The sequence below is a fragment of the Hermetia illucens genome, chromosome 7, assembly GCF_905115235.1.
Source record: "Hermetia illucens chromosome 7, iHerIll2.2.curated.20191125, whole genome shotgun sequence".
Classification (NCBI taxonomy): domain Eukaryota; kingdom Metazoa; phylum Arthropoda; class Insecta; order Diptera; family Stratiomyidae; genus Hermetia; species Hermetia illucens.
Window position 1 is genome coordinate 10,569,679 of NC_051855.1, and position 14,636 is coordinate 10,584,314.

General features: G+C 41.1%; 1 protein-coding gene across 4 annotated transcripts in view; it reads right to left on the reverse strand.

Moving 5' to 3' along the window:
• Positions 1-3,793: 3,793 nt before the first annotated feature.
• The window catches only part of LOC119660876 (sodium leak channel non-selective protein), a 30,177-nt gene continuing 19,334 nt past the window's right edge, over positions 3,794-14,636 (reverse strand). For 3 of the 4 annotated variants that reach the window (XM_038069786.1, XM_038069788.1, XM_038069787.1), the window contains exons 11-17: positions 11,364-12,414; positions 7,074-7,268; positions 5,593-5,956; positions 5,416-5,493; positions 5,079-5,352; positions 4,856-5,018; positions 3,794-4,792 (exon numbers count right to left, since the gene is read on the reverse strand). In XM_038069786.1, the coding sequence (XP_037925714.1) occupies positions 3,947-4,792; positions 4,856-5,018; positions 5,079-5,352; positions 5,416-5,493; positions 5,593-5,956; positions 7,074-7,268; positions 11,364-12,414 (2,971 nt within the window). In that variant the 3' untranslated portion in view covers positions 3,794-3,946. The remainder of the gene's footprint in view (positions 4,793-4,855; positions 5,019-5,078; positions 5,353-5,415; positions 5,494-5,592; positions 5,957-7,073; positions 7,269-11,363; positions 12,415-14,636) is intronic. The other variant, XM_038069789.1, reaches the window with a different exon arrangement.

The following is a 14,636-nucleotide window of genomic DNA, read 5'->3' on the forward strand; positions in this document are numbered from 1 at the left end:
TCAGAGTAAAAAAGCAAGTGTATAGCCTTTGATTTTTTGATGACGAAAATGGGTAAAAGCTGAAAAATCATTTTTCGAGGATTTAGACGTTAATTTCTCGTTTAGTACGTTCCAAATAATGAAAAAAAAATCCAATTTTCGATTTTGAAATTTTAGGGTATCAGAGTAAAAAAGCAAGTGTATAGCCTTTGATTTTTTGATGACGAAAATGGGTAAAAGCTGAAAAATCATTTTTCGAGGATTTAGACGTTAATTTCTCGTTTAGTACTTTCCAAATAATGAAAAAAAAACCCAATTTTCGATTTTGAAATTTTAGGGTATCAGAGTAAAAAAGCAAGTGTATAGCCTTTGATTTTTTGATGACGAAAATGGGTAAAAGCTGAAAAATCATTTTTCGAGGATTTAGACGTTAATTTCTCGTTTAGTACGTTCCAAATAATGAAAAAAAAATCCAATTTTCGATTTTGAAATTTTAGGGTATCAGAGTAAAAAAGCAAGTGTATAGCCTTTGATTTTTTGATGACGAAAATGGGTAAAAGCTGAAAAATCATTTTTCGAGGATTTAGACGTTAATTTCTCGTTTAGTACGTTCCAAATAATGAAAAAAAAATCCAATTTTCGATTTTGAAATTTTAGGGTATCAGAGTAAAAAAGCAAGTGTATAGCCTTTGATTTTTTGATGACGAAAATGGGTAAAAGCTGAAAAATCATTTTTCGAGGATTTAGACGTTAATTTCTCGTTTAGTACGTTCCAAATAATGAAAAAAAAATCCAATTTTCGATTTTGAAATTTTAGGGTATCAGAGTAAAAAAGCAAGTGTATAGCCTTTGATTTTTTGATGACGAAAATGGGTAAAAGCTGAAAAATCATTTTTCGAGGATTTAGACGTTAATTTCTCGTTTAGTACTTTCCAAATAATGAAAAAAAAACCCAATTTTCGATTTTGAAATTTTAGGGTATCAGAGTAAAAAAGCAAGTGTATAGCCTTTGATTTTTTGATGACGAAAATGGGTAAAAGCTGAAAAATCATTTTTCGAGGATTTAGACGTTAATTTCTCGTTTAGTACTTTCCAAATAATGAAAAAAAAACCCAATTTTCGATTTTGAAATTTTAGGGTATCAGAGTAAAAAAGCAAGTGTATAGCCTTTGATTTTTTGATGACGAAAATGGGTAAAAGCTGAAAAATCATTTTTCGAGGATTTAGACGTTAATTTCTCGTTTAGTACTTTCCAAATAATGAAAAAAAAACCCAATTTTCGATTTTGAAATTTTAGGGTATCAGAGTAAAAAAGCAAGTGTATAGCCTTTGATTTTTTGATGACGAAAATGGGTAAAAGCTGAAAAATCATTTTTCGAGGATTTAGACGTTAATTTCTCGTTTAGTACGTTCCAAATAATGAAAAAAAAATCCAATTTTCGATTTTGAAATTTTAGGGTATCAGAGTAAAAAAGCAAGTGTATAGCCTTTGATTTTTTGATGACGAAAATGGGTAAAAGCTGAAAAATCATTTTTCGAGGATTTAGACGTTAATTTCTCGTTTAGTACTTTCCAAATAATGAAAAAAAAACCCAATTTTCGATTTTGAAATTTTAGGGTATCAGAGTAAAAAAGCAAGTGTATAGCCTTTGATTTTTTGATGACGAAAATGGGTAAAAGCTGAAAAATCATTTTTCGAGGATTTAGACGTTAATTTCTCGTTTAGTACTTTCCAAATAATGAAAAAAAAACCCAATTTTCGATTTTGAAATTTTAGGGTATCAGAGTAAAAAAGCAAGTGTATAGCCTTTGATTTTTTGATGACGAAAATGGGTAAAAGCTGAAAAATCATTTTTCGAGGATTTAGACGTTAATTTCTCGTTTAGTACTTTCCAAATAATGAAAAAAAAACCCAATTTTCGATTTTGAAATTTTAGGGTATCAGAGTAAAAAAGCAAGTGTATAGCCTTTGATTTTTTGATGACGAAAATGGGTAAAAGCTGAAAAATCATTTTTCGAGGATTTAGACGTTAATTTCTCGTTTAGTACTTTCCAAATAATGAAAAAAAAACCCAATTTTCGATTTTGAAATTTTAGGGTATCAGAGTAAAAAAGCAAGTGTATAGCCTTTGATTTTTTGATGACGAAAATGGGTAAAAGCTGAAAAATCATTTTTCGAGGATTTAGACGTTAATTTCTCGTTTAGTACTTTCCAAATAATGAAAAAAAAACCCAATTTTCGATTTTGAAATTTTAGGGTATCAGAGTAAAAAAGCAAGTGTATAGCCTTTGATTTTTTGATGACGAAAATGGGTAAAAGCTGAAAAATCATTTTTCGAGGATTTAGACGTTAATTTCTCGTTTAGTACGTTCCAAATAATGAAAAAAAAATCCAATTTTCGATTTTGAAATTTTAGGGTATCAGAGTAAAAAAGCAAGTGTATAGCCTTTGATTTTTTGATGACGAAAATGGGTAAAAGCTGAAAAATCATTTTTCGAGGATTTAGACGTTAATTTCTCGTTTAGTACTTTCCAAATAATGAAAAAAAAACCCAATTTTCGATTTTGAAATTTTAGGGTATCAGAGTAAAAAAGCAAGTGTATAGCCTTTGATTTTTTGATGACGAAAATGGGTAAAAGCTGAAAAATCATTTTTCGAGGATTTAGACGTTAATTTCTCGTTTAGTACGTTCCAAATAATGAAAAAAAAATCCAATTTTCGATTTTGAAATTTTAGGGTATCAGAGTAAAAAAGCAAGTGTATAGCCTTTGATTTTTTGATGACGAAAATGGGTAAAAGCTGAAAAATCATTTTTCGAGGATTTAGACGTTAATTTCTCGTTTAGTACGTTCCAAATAATGAAAAAAAAATCCAATTTTCGATTTTGAAATTTTAGGGTATCAGAGTAAAAAAGCAAGTGTATAGCCTTTGATTTTTTGATGACGAAAATGGGTAAAAGCTGAAAAATCATTTTTCGAGGATTTAGACGTTAATTTCTCGTTTAGTACGTTCCAAATAATGAAAAAAAAATCCAATTTTCGATTTTGAAATTTTAGGGTATCAGAGTAAAAAAGCAAGTGTATAGCCTTTGATTTTTTGATGACGAAAATGGGTAAAAGCTGAAAAATCATTTTTCGAGGATTTAGACGTTAATTTCTCGTTTAGTACTTTCCAAATAATGAAAAAAAAACCCAATTTTCGATTTTGAAATTTTAGGGTATCAGAGTAAAAAAGCAAGTGTATAGCCTTTGATTTTTTGATGACGAAAATGGGTAAAAGCTGAAAAATCATTTTTCGAGGATTTAGACGTTAATTTCTCGTTTAGTACTTTCCAAATAATGAAAAAAAAACCCAATTTTCGATTTTGAAATTTTAGGGTATCAGAGTAAAAAAGCAAGTGTATAGCCTTTGATTTTTTGATGACGAAAATGGGTAAAAGCTGAAAAATCATTTTTCGAGGATTTAGACGTTAATTTCTCGTTTAGTACTTTCCAAATAATGAAAAAAAAACCCAATTTTCGATTTTGAAATTTTAGGGTATCAGAGTAAAAAAGCAAGTGTATAGCCTTTGATTTTTTGATGACGAAAATGGGTAAAAGCTGAAAAATCATTTTTCGAGGATTTAGACGTTAATTTCTCGTTTAGTACTTTCCAAATAATGAAAAAAAAAACGCGATTTGCGATTTTGAGATTTCTAGAAACGATACTTGCCAATTTTGCAGGTGGCTTCTCACATTTTCACAGACAAGACTGGAAGATCGCTGAGGTCCCACCGGGAAGTAATAATATCGAGCAAATTCAGGTAAAACAACTCTTGATCTATTAATCGCCACTCCATTGTCAACTTTATTTTACAATATTGATCCTAATTTATCGTATATGAAGTCCTATTCACAAACTAAATTTAAAAGTAATCCAAAACACATAAAAAATTCCTGAACCAGTAAACTAGATTAGGTCCAACTCCTAGGACTCTTCGTCACTACTTTGCGTACAAACCGCTTGTTCCTGCCACCAGTCATGGACTTCGTACACTAGGCTTCCTTGGTTGTTTAGTGTAAGGAACTTATTCACGGTATTACCCAGTTGTAGCTGCGGTTGTTGTAGGTCTACCTGTTGTTGTCCTGAAGAATGATGATGGTGGTGGTGGTGATAGTAGTGGATAGACTGTTGCTGTTGCTGCTGACCGTGAAAATGACCGGGGTGGTAATGATTGATGAGCTCGTTGAGATGAGGCAAGTTGTTTTTACTAACCGAAGTACTCAGACCACCAGCCACGTTGGCTATACCAGTCATACTGGCCCCGGCTATGCTTGAGCCACTACTTAGACCACTGCTTGTCCCTGGACCAAGGATAGGACCACCTGCTCCGCCAAGAGCACTAGTCGTGTGTTGTCGGGCGTTGACCTTCTTCTTTTGGCTGTAACGTTCCTTGTCGTTGCGTGCCTGTGGATCAGACAGGGTGGGTGCGAGGAACTTTCTTCCTGATGAACTACCTGTGGAGTCGGAACGATTCAAAACGGGAGGCTTAGACTTCCGTTGCTGTTGTTGACGTTGTTGCTGTTGGACGATCTGTTGCTGTTGTCCTTCCCTTTCACTAGGATCCTTCTCTTCGTGGTCAATGATACTAGTTATAGAGCCCGTTTGATGACTCGAACTGGTAGCGGCCACAGCGGTCGCTGACGTTGCTGCAATATTAATTGCTCGATGTTCTAGGGAGGTTACGTCTTTGTTTTTCTCTTCCCCTAAATCGGCACGGAGTGGAAGCTCGTTGGTTGCTCGCAAACCCGCGATCAACGAGTTTTGTTGTTTCTGTGAAGGCAAAATTTTGAAAATATTTAGAGCAGCCCATTAAGATTTACTAGGGAAACCTACGCTCGCATTTTGCGCACGGATTTTTTTAAGACATCCTTCCAGCCAGGTCCGAATGGTCTGCTTGGCTACTTCTTCCTCAATGATATACTCAAATTCTTCCCGCGCTAGGAGCTCTTCCAGTTGAAGCGCTTTACGGATGTCCACGGAGCGGTACGAAAGCATGCTACATGAAGAGGGATACAGATAAGATCACGCGCCAGCTAAGATTGTAACCAAAACGCACTTGATCACATCATGAAAGGTTACATCCTCTCCATTGTGCAACTTGTCCAGCTCGTAACACATGTACTTGAAAAGCAATCGATCTTTTTGCGGGTCGCACTCAAGACGTCCTTTCAACAAGCGCAGAATGAACTTAACACGACGCACCGGTATCACTCCTCGTTGGTGTATATCAACGACGTTCCAAGTATTTTGGAAATTCCGAATGTCTGCATATGAGAGCAGGGCATCCTCCTCGTTGGAGTAGAACAGGGAAAAGTTCTCCATGATGATAGCTGCTCATTGAAGGAAATATGATTACAACAGCGAAATCCTACTGGTGAATTGCAGGACCTTACCCACTAGCAGATTTAGAACAATGTACGTAATGATCACATAGAAAGTGCAAAAATAGATCAAACTGGCCGTGAAATTACCTAGGAGCGAGGAAGTCACAATGTTGTTGGAATTAGGAAAAAAGGGTTCCTTTTCATATTGATGAATTAGTAAAACAACAAAAAATTTATTTCACTTACCACAATCGGTCTCCCAATAATTATCAGCCATAGTGCAATATGGAGGTTGCACCATGCAGTCATGCATAATTTTATTCCAATCTTCACCAGTTACAATACGAAATAGCATTGCAACACCAGTTACAGGTGAACCGAAATTTGCTCTACGACCTATACCTTCACCATATTTAACTGTACCGAACAATATGGTGCCAGCCAGTGCATAGAAGAACACCAGCAAGAACATACCGAATATAATAAAGAACGACTTACATACGGATACACCAACAGTTAACATGAGCATTTTCAATGTTGTATGTTTGCCGGTGATGGTGAAAAAACGTAATATAACAACCATGAAACCGATAAAATAGGATAGATGACTCTGGAAAGCAATGTGGGAGGCCTTCATCAGTATTAGTTTGAAGATACGTTTTCAATTAGATTTTTGATGGCGGATATGAGTTTGTATAAGGGAAATAATAGTTGGTGAAGTGTACGGTAAATATTAGGTTGTTGCACGTGAAATGGCCGATTTGGTAATCAAGTGAAGTTAGTTGCGATTTTGCTGTATCAAACCACCACCAGCTGTCACTGTTGGTGTCAGATAATGAAGTATGAATACTCCTACATTTGATCAAGAAGTCATTTCAGTTTTGACCATCGTTGTGATAATAGTGAATAAAAAGGAACAAAGGATGGAAAAGAGCCAAGAACGTATACTTTTTCTGTATGAGTTCAAACTCGGTCATAAAGCAGCGGAGGCGACCAGGAACATTTGCAGTTCTATACTCTCCCGCAACAGAAGCGATCCCTTTTTGCACAGAATAGTGACATGTAATGAAAAGGGGATATTATACGACAATCATCGTCGTCGCTTTTCCGCTCAAAACATCTCGCCTTAGGGTCAAAGCTCTTACTGTACAAGACTATGATCTTGCCAGTCCTCATGTATTCCTCGGAGGCTTTGGTTCTTAGCAAGATTAATTGCCAACTCTTGGCTGCGTTCGAGAGAAGAATCTCGTCATATCAAATTTTAGTACAAAATCGGTCATTTCATGTGCAACAATCTAACACTTTTTTTTGTGTTTTTTTAAGAATGGTAGAAAAGCTCACACGGTCTAGGAGCAAACAATACCAACAAATATAGGTGAAACCTAGTTGGACGAAGAGTTTTCATCAACTGTGAGCCATAGAGTTACATTGGTGAAACATTTTCAAAGTGGAGAGAACTCTAAGGTCCAATTAGGTAAAAAATAGTAATAATTCAGGGTTCTTCTTCTGGCGGGGAAGACTAGGAGGGGGAACTTGGATTGGTGAAATAAGTTAAAGTCGAGAGTGTGAGGAAAAAGGCTGACGAGGGAGTGGTGGGGGTACAAGATCGATAAAGGTCGTTGGGGTAGAGGTATAGTGAAAGGGGACGCTCGGGGATGAAAGTTCGAGGAAGAGGACTGACAAATGGACTGAATTGGGATTGTTAATTTCAATGGGAATATACCTACACTTAAAATGATCTGTAAAAATATCCACACCACACCTGCGACGGTCACTAACAGGTCGTAACGATTTCGACGTGATTGCCAATAACCGCGCGGCGTAAATGCGATATTTTTCATAACGACCTCTACAACAAAAACAAACGTTAGAACTGTACTAACGATAACCAAACGTTCGGTATGAATCTCATCCTTGATCCACTGCAAATAGAAGTTTGAATATGAGAAAAAAGCGAAAAAAATGGGGGAAATATTGATGATAGTGGTATCATGTAGGTTTGACGACATACAGTCCAATAGTTGGTAGGATTTTGATCAGCTACAACTTCCCCGAGAACCGAAATTTCGCTCATCTGACGACAGCTTATAATTTGTGAAAAGAAGATCGACGCAAAAGTTTATTCATTCTTAGGACCAAACACAGGCCAGACAGCTTGGTTGGTCTATCAGAAACTTGAAACCACTAGGTAGCAGCCTTGAGAAAGCCTTTCGGTGAAGAGCGAACCGTGAATGACCGGTGCACGTCAGGGCACACTGGGAGTCTCCCAGCTAAATGCCGGGATAAGCTAAGCTCAGGTCAGGCCTCAGGGACCGGAGGTAGGGGCTGTGTGCCTGACTATTGCGGTCCGCTCCCTTGGGGACTGATGGAACTGGAGGAACTATTGGTCCGCATCTCCTTCTATAGGCGAACGTGGAGAGTAGTGGAAGACGATTGAAAGGCAGAAACAGCCGCACTCCATACTGAGAGGGCTGCTTGCGTCAAACGGACCATAGATAGCCCACTGCAAAGCGAACTGGGGGAAAAAACGGAAAGGGGACGACGTGCCTGAAGGAGACTTTATTAAAGTAGTTTCCAGAGCCCGAGAAAAGAAGGCGAACAAGGAAAACAACTGACTACGCCGCCAGAGATCCGTCAGTCCAAAGACAAGGAGACTGCAAACAAAAAGCCAGAAAAGACGAGGAAACCAAGAAGAACTAGCCCGTGGGCTCTGCCTATTAAGCTGACGGAAGACAAGATATTTGCGGAAGTCCTTAGTGAAATCCGCCACAGAATGAAACCCGAAGACAACGGAGCTAAGGTATCTACCATATGGAAAACGAGGAGTGACGGAGTCCTCGTCGAAATAGGCCTGAAGACGACTAGCAAGAGTACGTTCTGCGAAGCAGTCAAGGGATTATTGGAGGAGAAGGCTCTTGTTTCTAGCCTAGAGCCCATGTGCTCTCTAGAAATCCGGGATCTTGACTGCCTCACAGAAAAGGTCGAAGTGGAGGAGGCGATAAAGCGTGAATGTCCAGAGGCAACCACTACCCGCCTCTGTAAATGCTCGAGGTAAAAAACTCGCCGTGGTGAGCAATATGTGACGAAACTCCTTACCAACGGGAGAATGAAAATTGGATGGTTAGTATGCAGGGTACGAATGCGAATAGTCGAAATGGACTATGGACACACATCAGCAACTTGCAAGGAACCGAACAGGAGGACAGTATGCCGGAGATTCGGCCAAGCAGATCATCAAGCGAAGACTTGCAATGAAAGCGAAAGTTGCGTTCTCTGCAGGAATCGTGGCGCGTCTGGTGAAATCGTCGCACACCTTTCGGGCTCCGGACAGTGTCCAATCTTCAGGACGGAATTGGAAAGGGCTAAGGTGCGAATGACATGATCCGCATTTTACAAATTAAAATATACCGGAGTGCAACCATTCACCAGTTGCTGCGGAAGTAAATGCTAGTGCTAATTGGCGAGCACTGCCGAAACAGGGACCCGGCTTAATGGCATTTCGACTTATCGGGCACCGCCGCCATCTGGGTTCGGGGCGACTTTCGACTTCGTGTTCTTGCCCAAAGCCAAGAGAATGTGTTCATCTGGATTCGGTGTTTAGGGATAGCGTTTGTGGTAGAGTCGCAGCTAACACCGTCATACATTCAGTGATGAACCTCATAACTACGACGTGTGAAGCTTCTATGTCCCGGAGGGGCCGCAGCCGCGACAAACCTTGTATGTACTGGTGAACGGCAGAAATTGCCGACCTACGGAGGGAGTGTCACAAGCTTCGTCACCCGAAAAATCGGCGCTCTGCGGAAACCCTGCATACTAAATACCGACCAGATGGACCACATTGTAAGGGCATTGCTCCCTAGACATCCTGTACGGGTTGATGTCAATAGCGCGAAAAGCGTCAAGGATTACCCCTTCTTCACAATGAGAGAGCTTGAAGAAGCGGTTCTCACCATGGAAAACAAGAAGGCACCCGGTCCTGATCGCTTCCCGGCGGAAGTTTACAAACTGGTGTTCCGACAACGACCAGACTTGCTGCTTGAGGCGTTCAACGCTTGCTTGAAAGAGGACATTTTCCCTTGTCGCTGGAAAGTGGCCAGACTCGCGCTAATCAGCAAGGGTAAAGGAGACCCGGAGCTCCCGTTTGCATACCGACCGCTGTGTATACTTGACACGGCCGGGAAAATGCGACCGCTCCCTGCTCTATAAGATGCTAGAGGGCCAGAGGAGGATGGAAATCACGTCGGAAGTACCACAAGGATTCATCCTAGGGGCGGACCTCTGGAACGCTTCCTACGATAGTCTGCTGAGACTCGATATGCCCGAAGTGTCGCGCCTGGTTGATTATGCACTTGTTGCCGGACACAGTGTTAAACAAGCGCAACGCAGACTTGGCAAATTGATGCGAATAGAAAAAGCCGAAGTAGTCATCTTGACCAGAAGGAGAATTCCGACCCTGCGTCCCCTATTTCGATTGGTGAGTTGACTATAGAATGGTTAAATACCTTGGTTTAATGCTCGACTAGAAGATGAGCTTCTTCAAGCAAATCAAAGCAGCGGCGGACAGGGCTGCAGCAGTCGCGGCGTTGAGTCGGCTAATGGCGAATGTTGGGGGCCCTACATCTACTAGGAGACGTGTTCTTATGGGAGCAACGCAGTCGTTTCTGCTCTATGGTGCAGAGGTATGGGCTGATGCCCTTGACAAGGAGCGAGTGGCGTCTGCTTATCGAACCGTTTTCGATCCGGCCGTGTTGGTGATCGCGGGAGTGATCCCCGTTACCCTCCTTGCCAAGGAGTGTAAAGCTATCTACCACCATAAGGGCGAGAACTTAAGCCAGGTGGTTGCCCGTGAAGAACGTCAACGTACCCTTACCGAGTGACATTTGTCTTGGCAAAATGAGCCATGGGGCAGATGCACTGCGCGGCTCATTGACAATTTATACCCGTGGCTGAACCGAACGCACGGTGAGATAGATTACTTTCCTACCCAACTTCTAAGTGGGCATGGAGGTTTTCAGTCTTACCTAAACAGGATTGGGAAGGCGCGATTTTCTGATTGTGTGTTCTGCAATGGAGTGGCCGACAACGCCGAACACACCTTTTTGGAATTGGAAAACACCGATGCAGCAGTCGGATAATTAAAAGACTGTATCCAAGTGGATTCTGAGATATAGTTGACCCAAGAACATATGTAACAAAGTGCTCGCAACTTTGGACACCGGAGAGAAGATAGATATTCTATGAGGAGAACAGCAAAACCCCTATACACTTCCGAAAACAATATCCTGCAGCCAATCACAAAAAAATAAATACGGCTATGGGAATATCTAACGCCAGGTGAAGACTAAAGCACCTAGAAAAAGGTGATACTCTAAAGCTTGTGTCATTATGGGCTGCTCGATAGGCTCCAGTTGTGATAGACCCTCTGTAAACGTAGAAAGAGGCCTTAGAAAAAGACACGGAAAAAGGGGCCTGACTAGAAAGCGAGGGGAAACAAGTAATTCTTTCCAAGCCCAAGTTTTCTCGGGGACCAAAGTAGAAACTATAATATAAAAGTTCACATAGTGTTTCCCCCACCGCGGATTTTTGGGGCGTCATTTTCATCCTGGTCCAGGTTTATAAGGTATTGACGTTGGTGACCAGGACCCCCGGAAAAAACAGAACAATAAAGTTAGAAAGGTTCTGTTGTAGTCTTTTTACAATCGGTCTATGAGGATGAATAAAAAAAGCTGACCAAACTCATCCTACAACCATTGGACAACTAAAGCAACTAGTAAACAAAAAAGGACAAAAACTTTTAACCAGAGTTGGGCAACATCACAATCATGATTATGTGATTACGATTACGAATGTGATCACATGTGATCACAATGATGTAGTCATAATTCTGTATTTTCAGTCGGGGTTGCTTAACCTGGCTTAACCTGGCTTAACCGGGCTTATAAAAACGAGGATAGGATTGACAGGAAACTGCATGATTTTGCCCAACTCTGTTTCTACGTCTATATAGGGCTACTTACCGTTATTGATAACAACATACTATTTATTAAAACTACGACGGCAATGAAACGTTTGAAAATAATATGCTGGGTTATGTCGTACGTAAAGGCACGGATCTTATGACCATCAGGACGTGGTGGCAAATGTAGAGGTTGAGCAATCTTCAGTCGTTTCTTCAAATCACACCAACGTCGCTGATCAACTGTTAGCAAGGCCGTACCTTTATTTTCAGAATAATTGGCAATCACCACGCCTACAAACAGTGTCAGTCCAATCATGCAACCCAAAAATATATAGATATGAATATAGATTGCATGGACAGGTCCAACTGCCTTAATAAGGACATCGCGCACATCAAGCCACCCCTTAAATGAAAGGACCTCGAATAGTGTCAGCATTGCATCCCCGATATGATCGAAATTGAATCGTCGTGGATTCGCCCAAACTCGTGGTACCAACATCGACGGATACGACTCGTTGAAGCCGGGCTGGAGTTTCATCTTCGTTACGAAAACCCGTCTCATAAACACCCCTACACAGTCCTCGCGACGATTTATAGTAGGATCGTTACAGCGCGCCAAACGTCCACCGTACAACTGAACCCCGTAACTGGCAAACACAAACATAAGGAGTATCAGGAGTGTAGATACCAACAGGATCTCTTTGAAACCTCGACACAATTCATAGACAACTTTACGCATATGCGGGACAAGAGTGAAAATTCTAAGTGGTCGAACGCATCGCAAAATCATCAAGAGTTGTGCAGGTGAGTTTGTTGGAACCTGCGTTGGCATCCAACATAGAAAGGACGTGGAGACAACGTAGATGAAAACATCCAAGACGCTTGCTACGTCCTTGATATAGGCTTTCGGTGTGAAGAACAATCCATCGGCAAGGATCTTCAGAGCCAGTTCCAGACTCATGAAAATCACAAAAGCGTATTCGGCAACCTGTAATGCAGGATGTTCCATGACACGATAACTTGGTGTCTCAAACATCATCGAGATACAGGAGAGGGTAGTTACGCAAATCATCACCCAGTCCAGATAGGTAACAAGGCCCAGGAAATTGCTGAAACGGAAAGAAAAGAAAGTGATTTTAAACAAGGACATCTTCATGACAGGGAGAGGCATATTGTAAAAGGAGTTAAAAAAAAGTTGGGGAAGACCTATTCTGTTTAAGGTCTAAAGCATGGACCTTAGTCACTTACAAAGATAACACAAAGCCATTCTGTCTGAGGTACTACACAGTGGTATGAACCCTCCACTGATAAAAAGGGAGCGTGCAACTATTGTACCGTATACAGCCGCAGTTCGTCCGATTCTCCCTTATCCTTCTCCTCTATTACCCAAGGCCAATCTGATGAGCTAATACAGGGATGGACTAAGCAGTGCAGGCGGTTCGTTCAATGTCTCTCTCCTTAGGGTTTCGGGATGTCGGAATACAAAGGGGATATAAACGGGCCGCCGAACGAGTCAGGCGTAGTTTCACGCTTACGGTCCCTTAGCGGGCACAGGACGAGGACGAGTGGAGTCTCTTCGCAGCTGCTGATACCAAAGGTCACAGACTTATAGGCTTGTGTTAAATTGAGAAAAATTTGATTTCGTTAGAAAAACATCCAGGAACTTGTAAGGCAGGCACGTGCGAAAACGTAAAGGATCATGGCGGTCCACATGGCTCATTGGGCAATTGGAGCTCTCCCTGCGATTTTGGGTATCAATCGCAGTCAACAAGTGTCCATGGAAGATAGGCCTGAACCGATCTTTAACTAGGGAACTAGCCAAAAGCTGTGCCATTGTTATTACCATTCTAGGGATACCGAAGCACTATGCAGCATGAGCATGAAATACCGATGCGTTCTGCAATAAAATTATATGCTCCGTGGCGAATTTCTGACTCATAATCAACATACTGTGTGGACGTAATCTTTTGGGTACTTGATCTCTGAGATTCCACCAGGGATATTTCCTCGAAAGCCACCCAATGACTCCAGAAAGGAACTGTAGATACTAAAAGCTTACAAGAAATTTTCATTGTGATTGTCAGGATAGCAAGTAAAAGTACCCTGATGGCGGCCATAATCACTTGAACCAGTAGAGTGCAGTAGATACAGAGGCAACCGCTATGGAGTAAACGCCAATAATAGTGTGCTTTAAAGATTGATTACCTGGTACCGAAGGAACCTTTGAGTTTGAATACTGGACAAACTGCCTTTGCCAAGCCAGCATCCTTGAAAAGTATTGGGCACCATGAGGAAATTACAGTGCCTTTTCAGCACACAGAATGCATGTATGACCTACCGCAAAGCATTACCTTAGAGTGGGGATGTGAGGAACGAAAAGATTTGAAATGGTTCCCCTCAGAAGAAATAGAACACAGCAAAACTCAGAACACAACTACAATGGAAAAAGGCTCTGCAGCTTGGTCCCCTTATCCAACCACACTTTCGATACCACATAGTGAAAGAGCAACATGGCTTTGTTAAGCGTAGGTCCACTGCCTCCAACCTGCTTGGCTTTATCAACTTTGTCGTCAAATGTCTAAATTCACGGCAAGAAGTGCATACCATTTACATTGATTTCGCTGGTGTTCAACTAGTGGTTTAGAGCTAAACGTCAGAAAGTGTCACTCTATGTGCTACTCCTTAAAATTCTCACCCACTTCTTTCTCCTACTCTCTTAACGGACATTCCTAATTCTGTTTAAATTCCACTCAAGACCTCGGGGTCACTTTCGACAATAAACTCCGCTTTGACACCCATTGCGTCGATGTCATCAATCGATCTGCAGAATTGTCAGACTTTATACTTCGCTCCTCCTCTGATTTTGACTCCATCCAACCCTCATTAGCTCTTTTCAACTCCCTCGTGAGGAATACCCTGTCTTGCCCTTGAAAATGTGCAACGTAAATTCACCCGTTCCCTATTCTTTAAGAAAAGCTTCCCTCGTGTGGACTACCCCTTCCGCCTCGGCTTTCTGAACCCTCCCTTCCTACAACAGTGTAGATCCTATCTGGATCTATACACACTTCTTAAACTTTCCTTGGATCTGATGGTCTGCTCCGCCGCTAGCGACATCACCTACCATCCTGCGTCTGATAACACACGTAACGCAGACATTTTCATCGAAGTTTACTTCCATTCCCCGATTCATTGCACAACAGCTTGGACAGCTTAATACAGGAGCCCTGGGTCGGAAGCGACCGAACCATCAAAGGGCTCCAAAGCAAATATTTTAATTTCTTCCACAGCACAGGAGACGCTGATCAGGCTAAACCTAGAGCATGTATTCTTG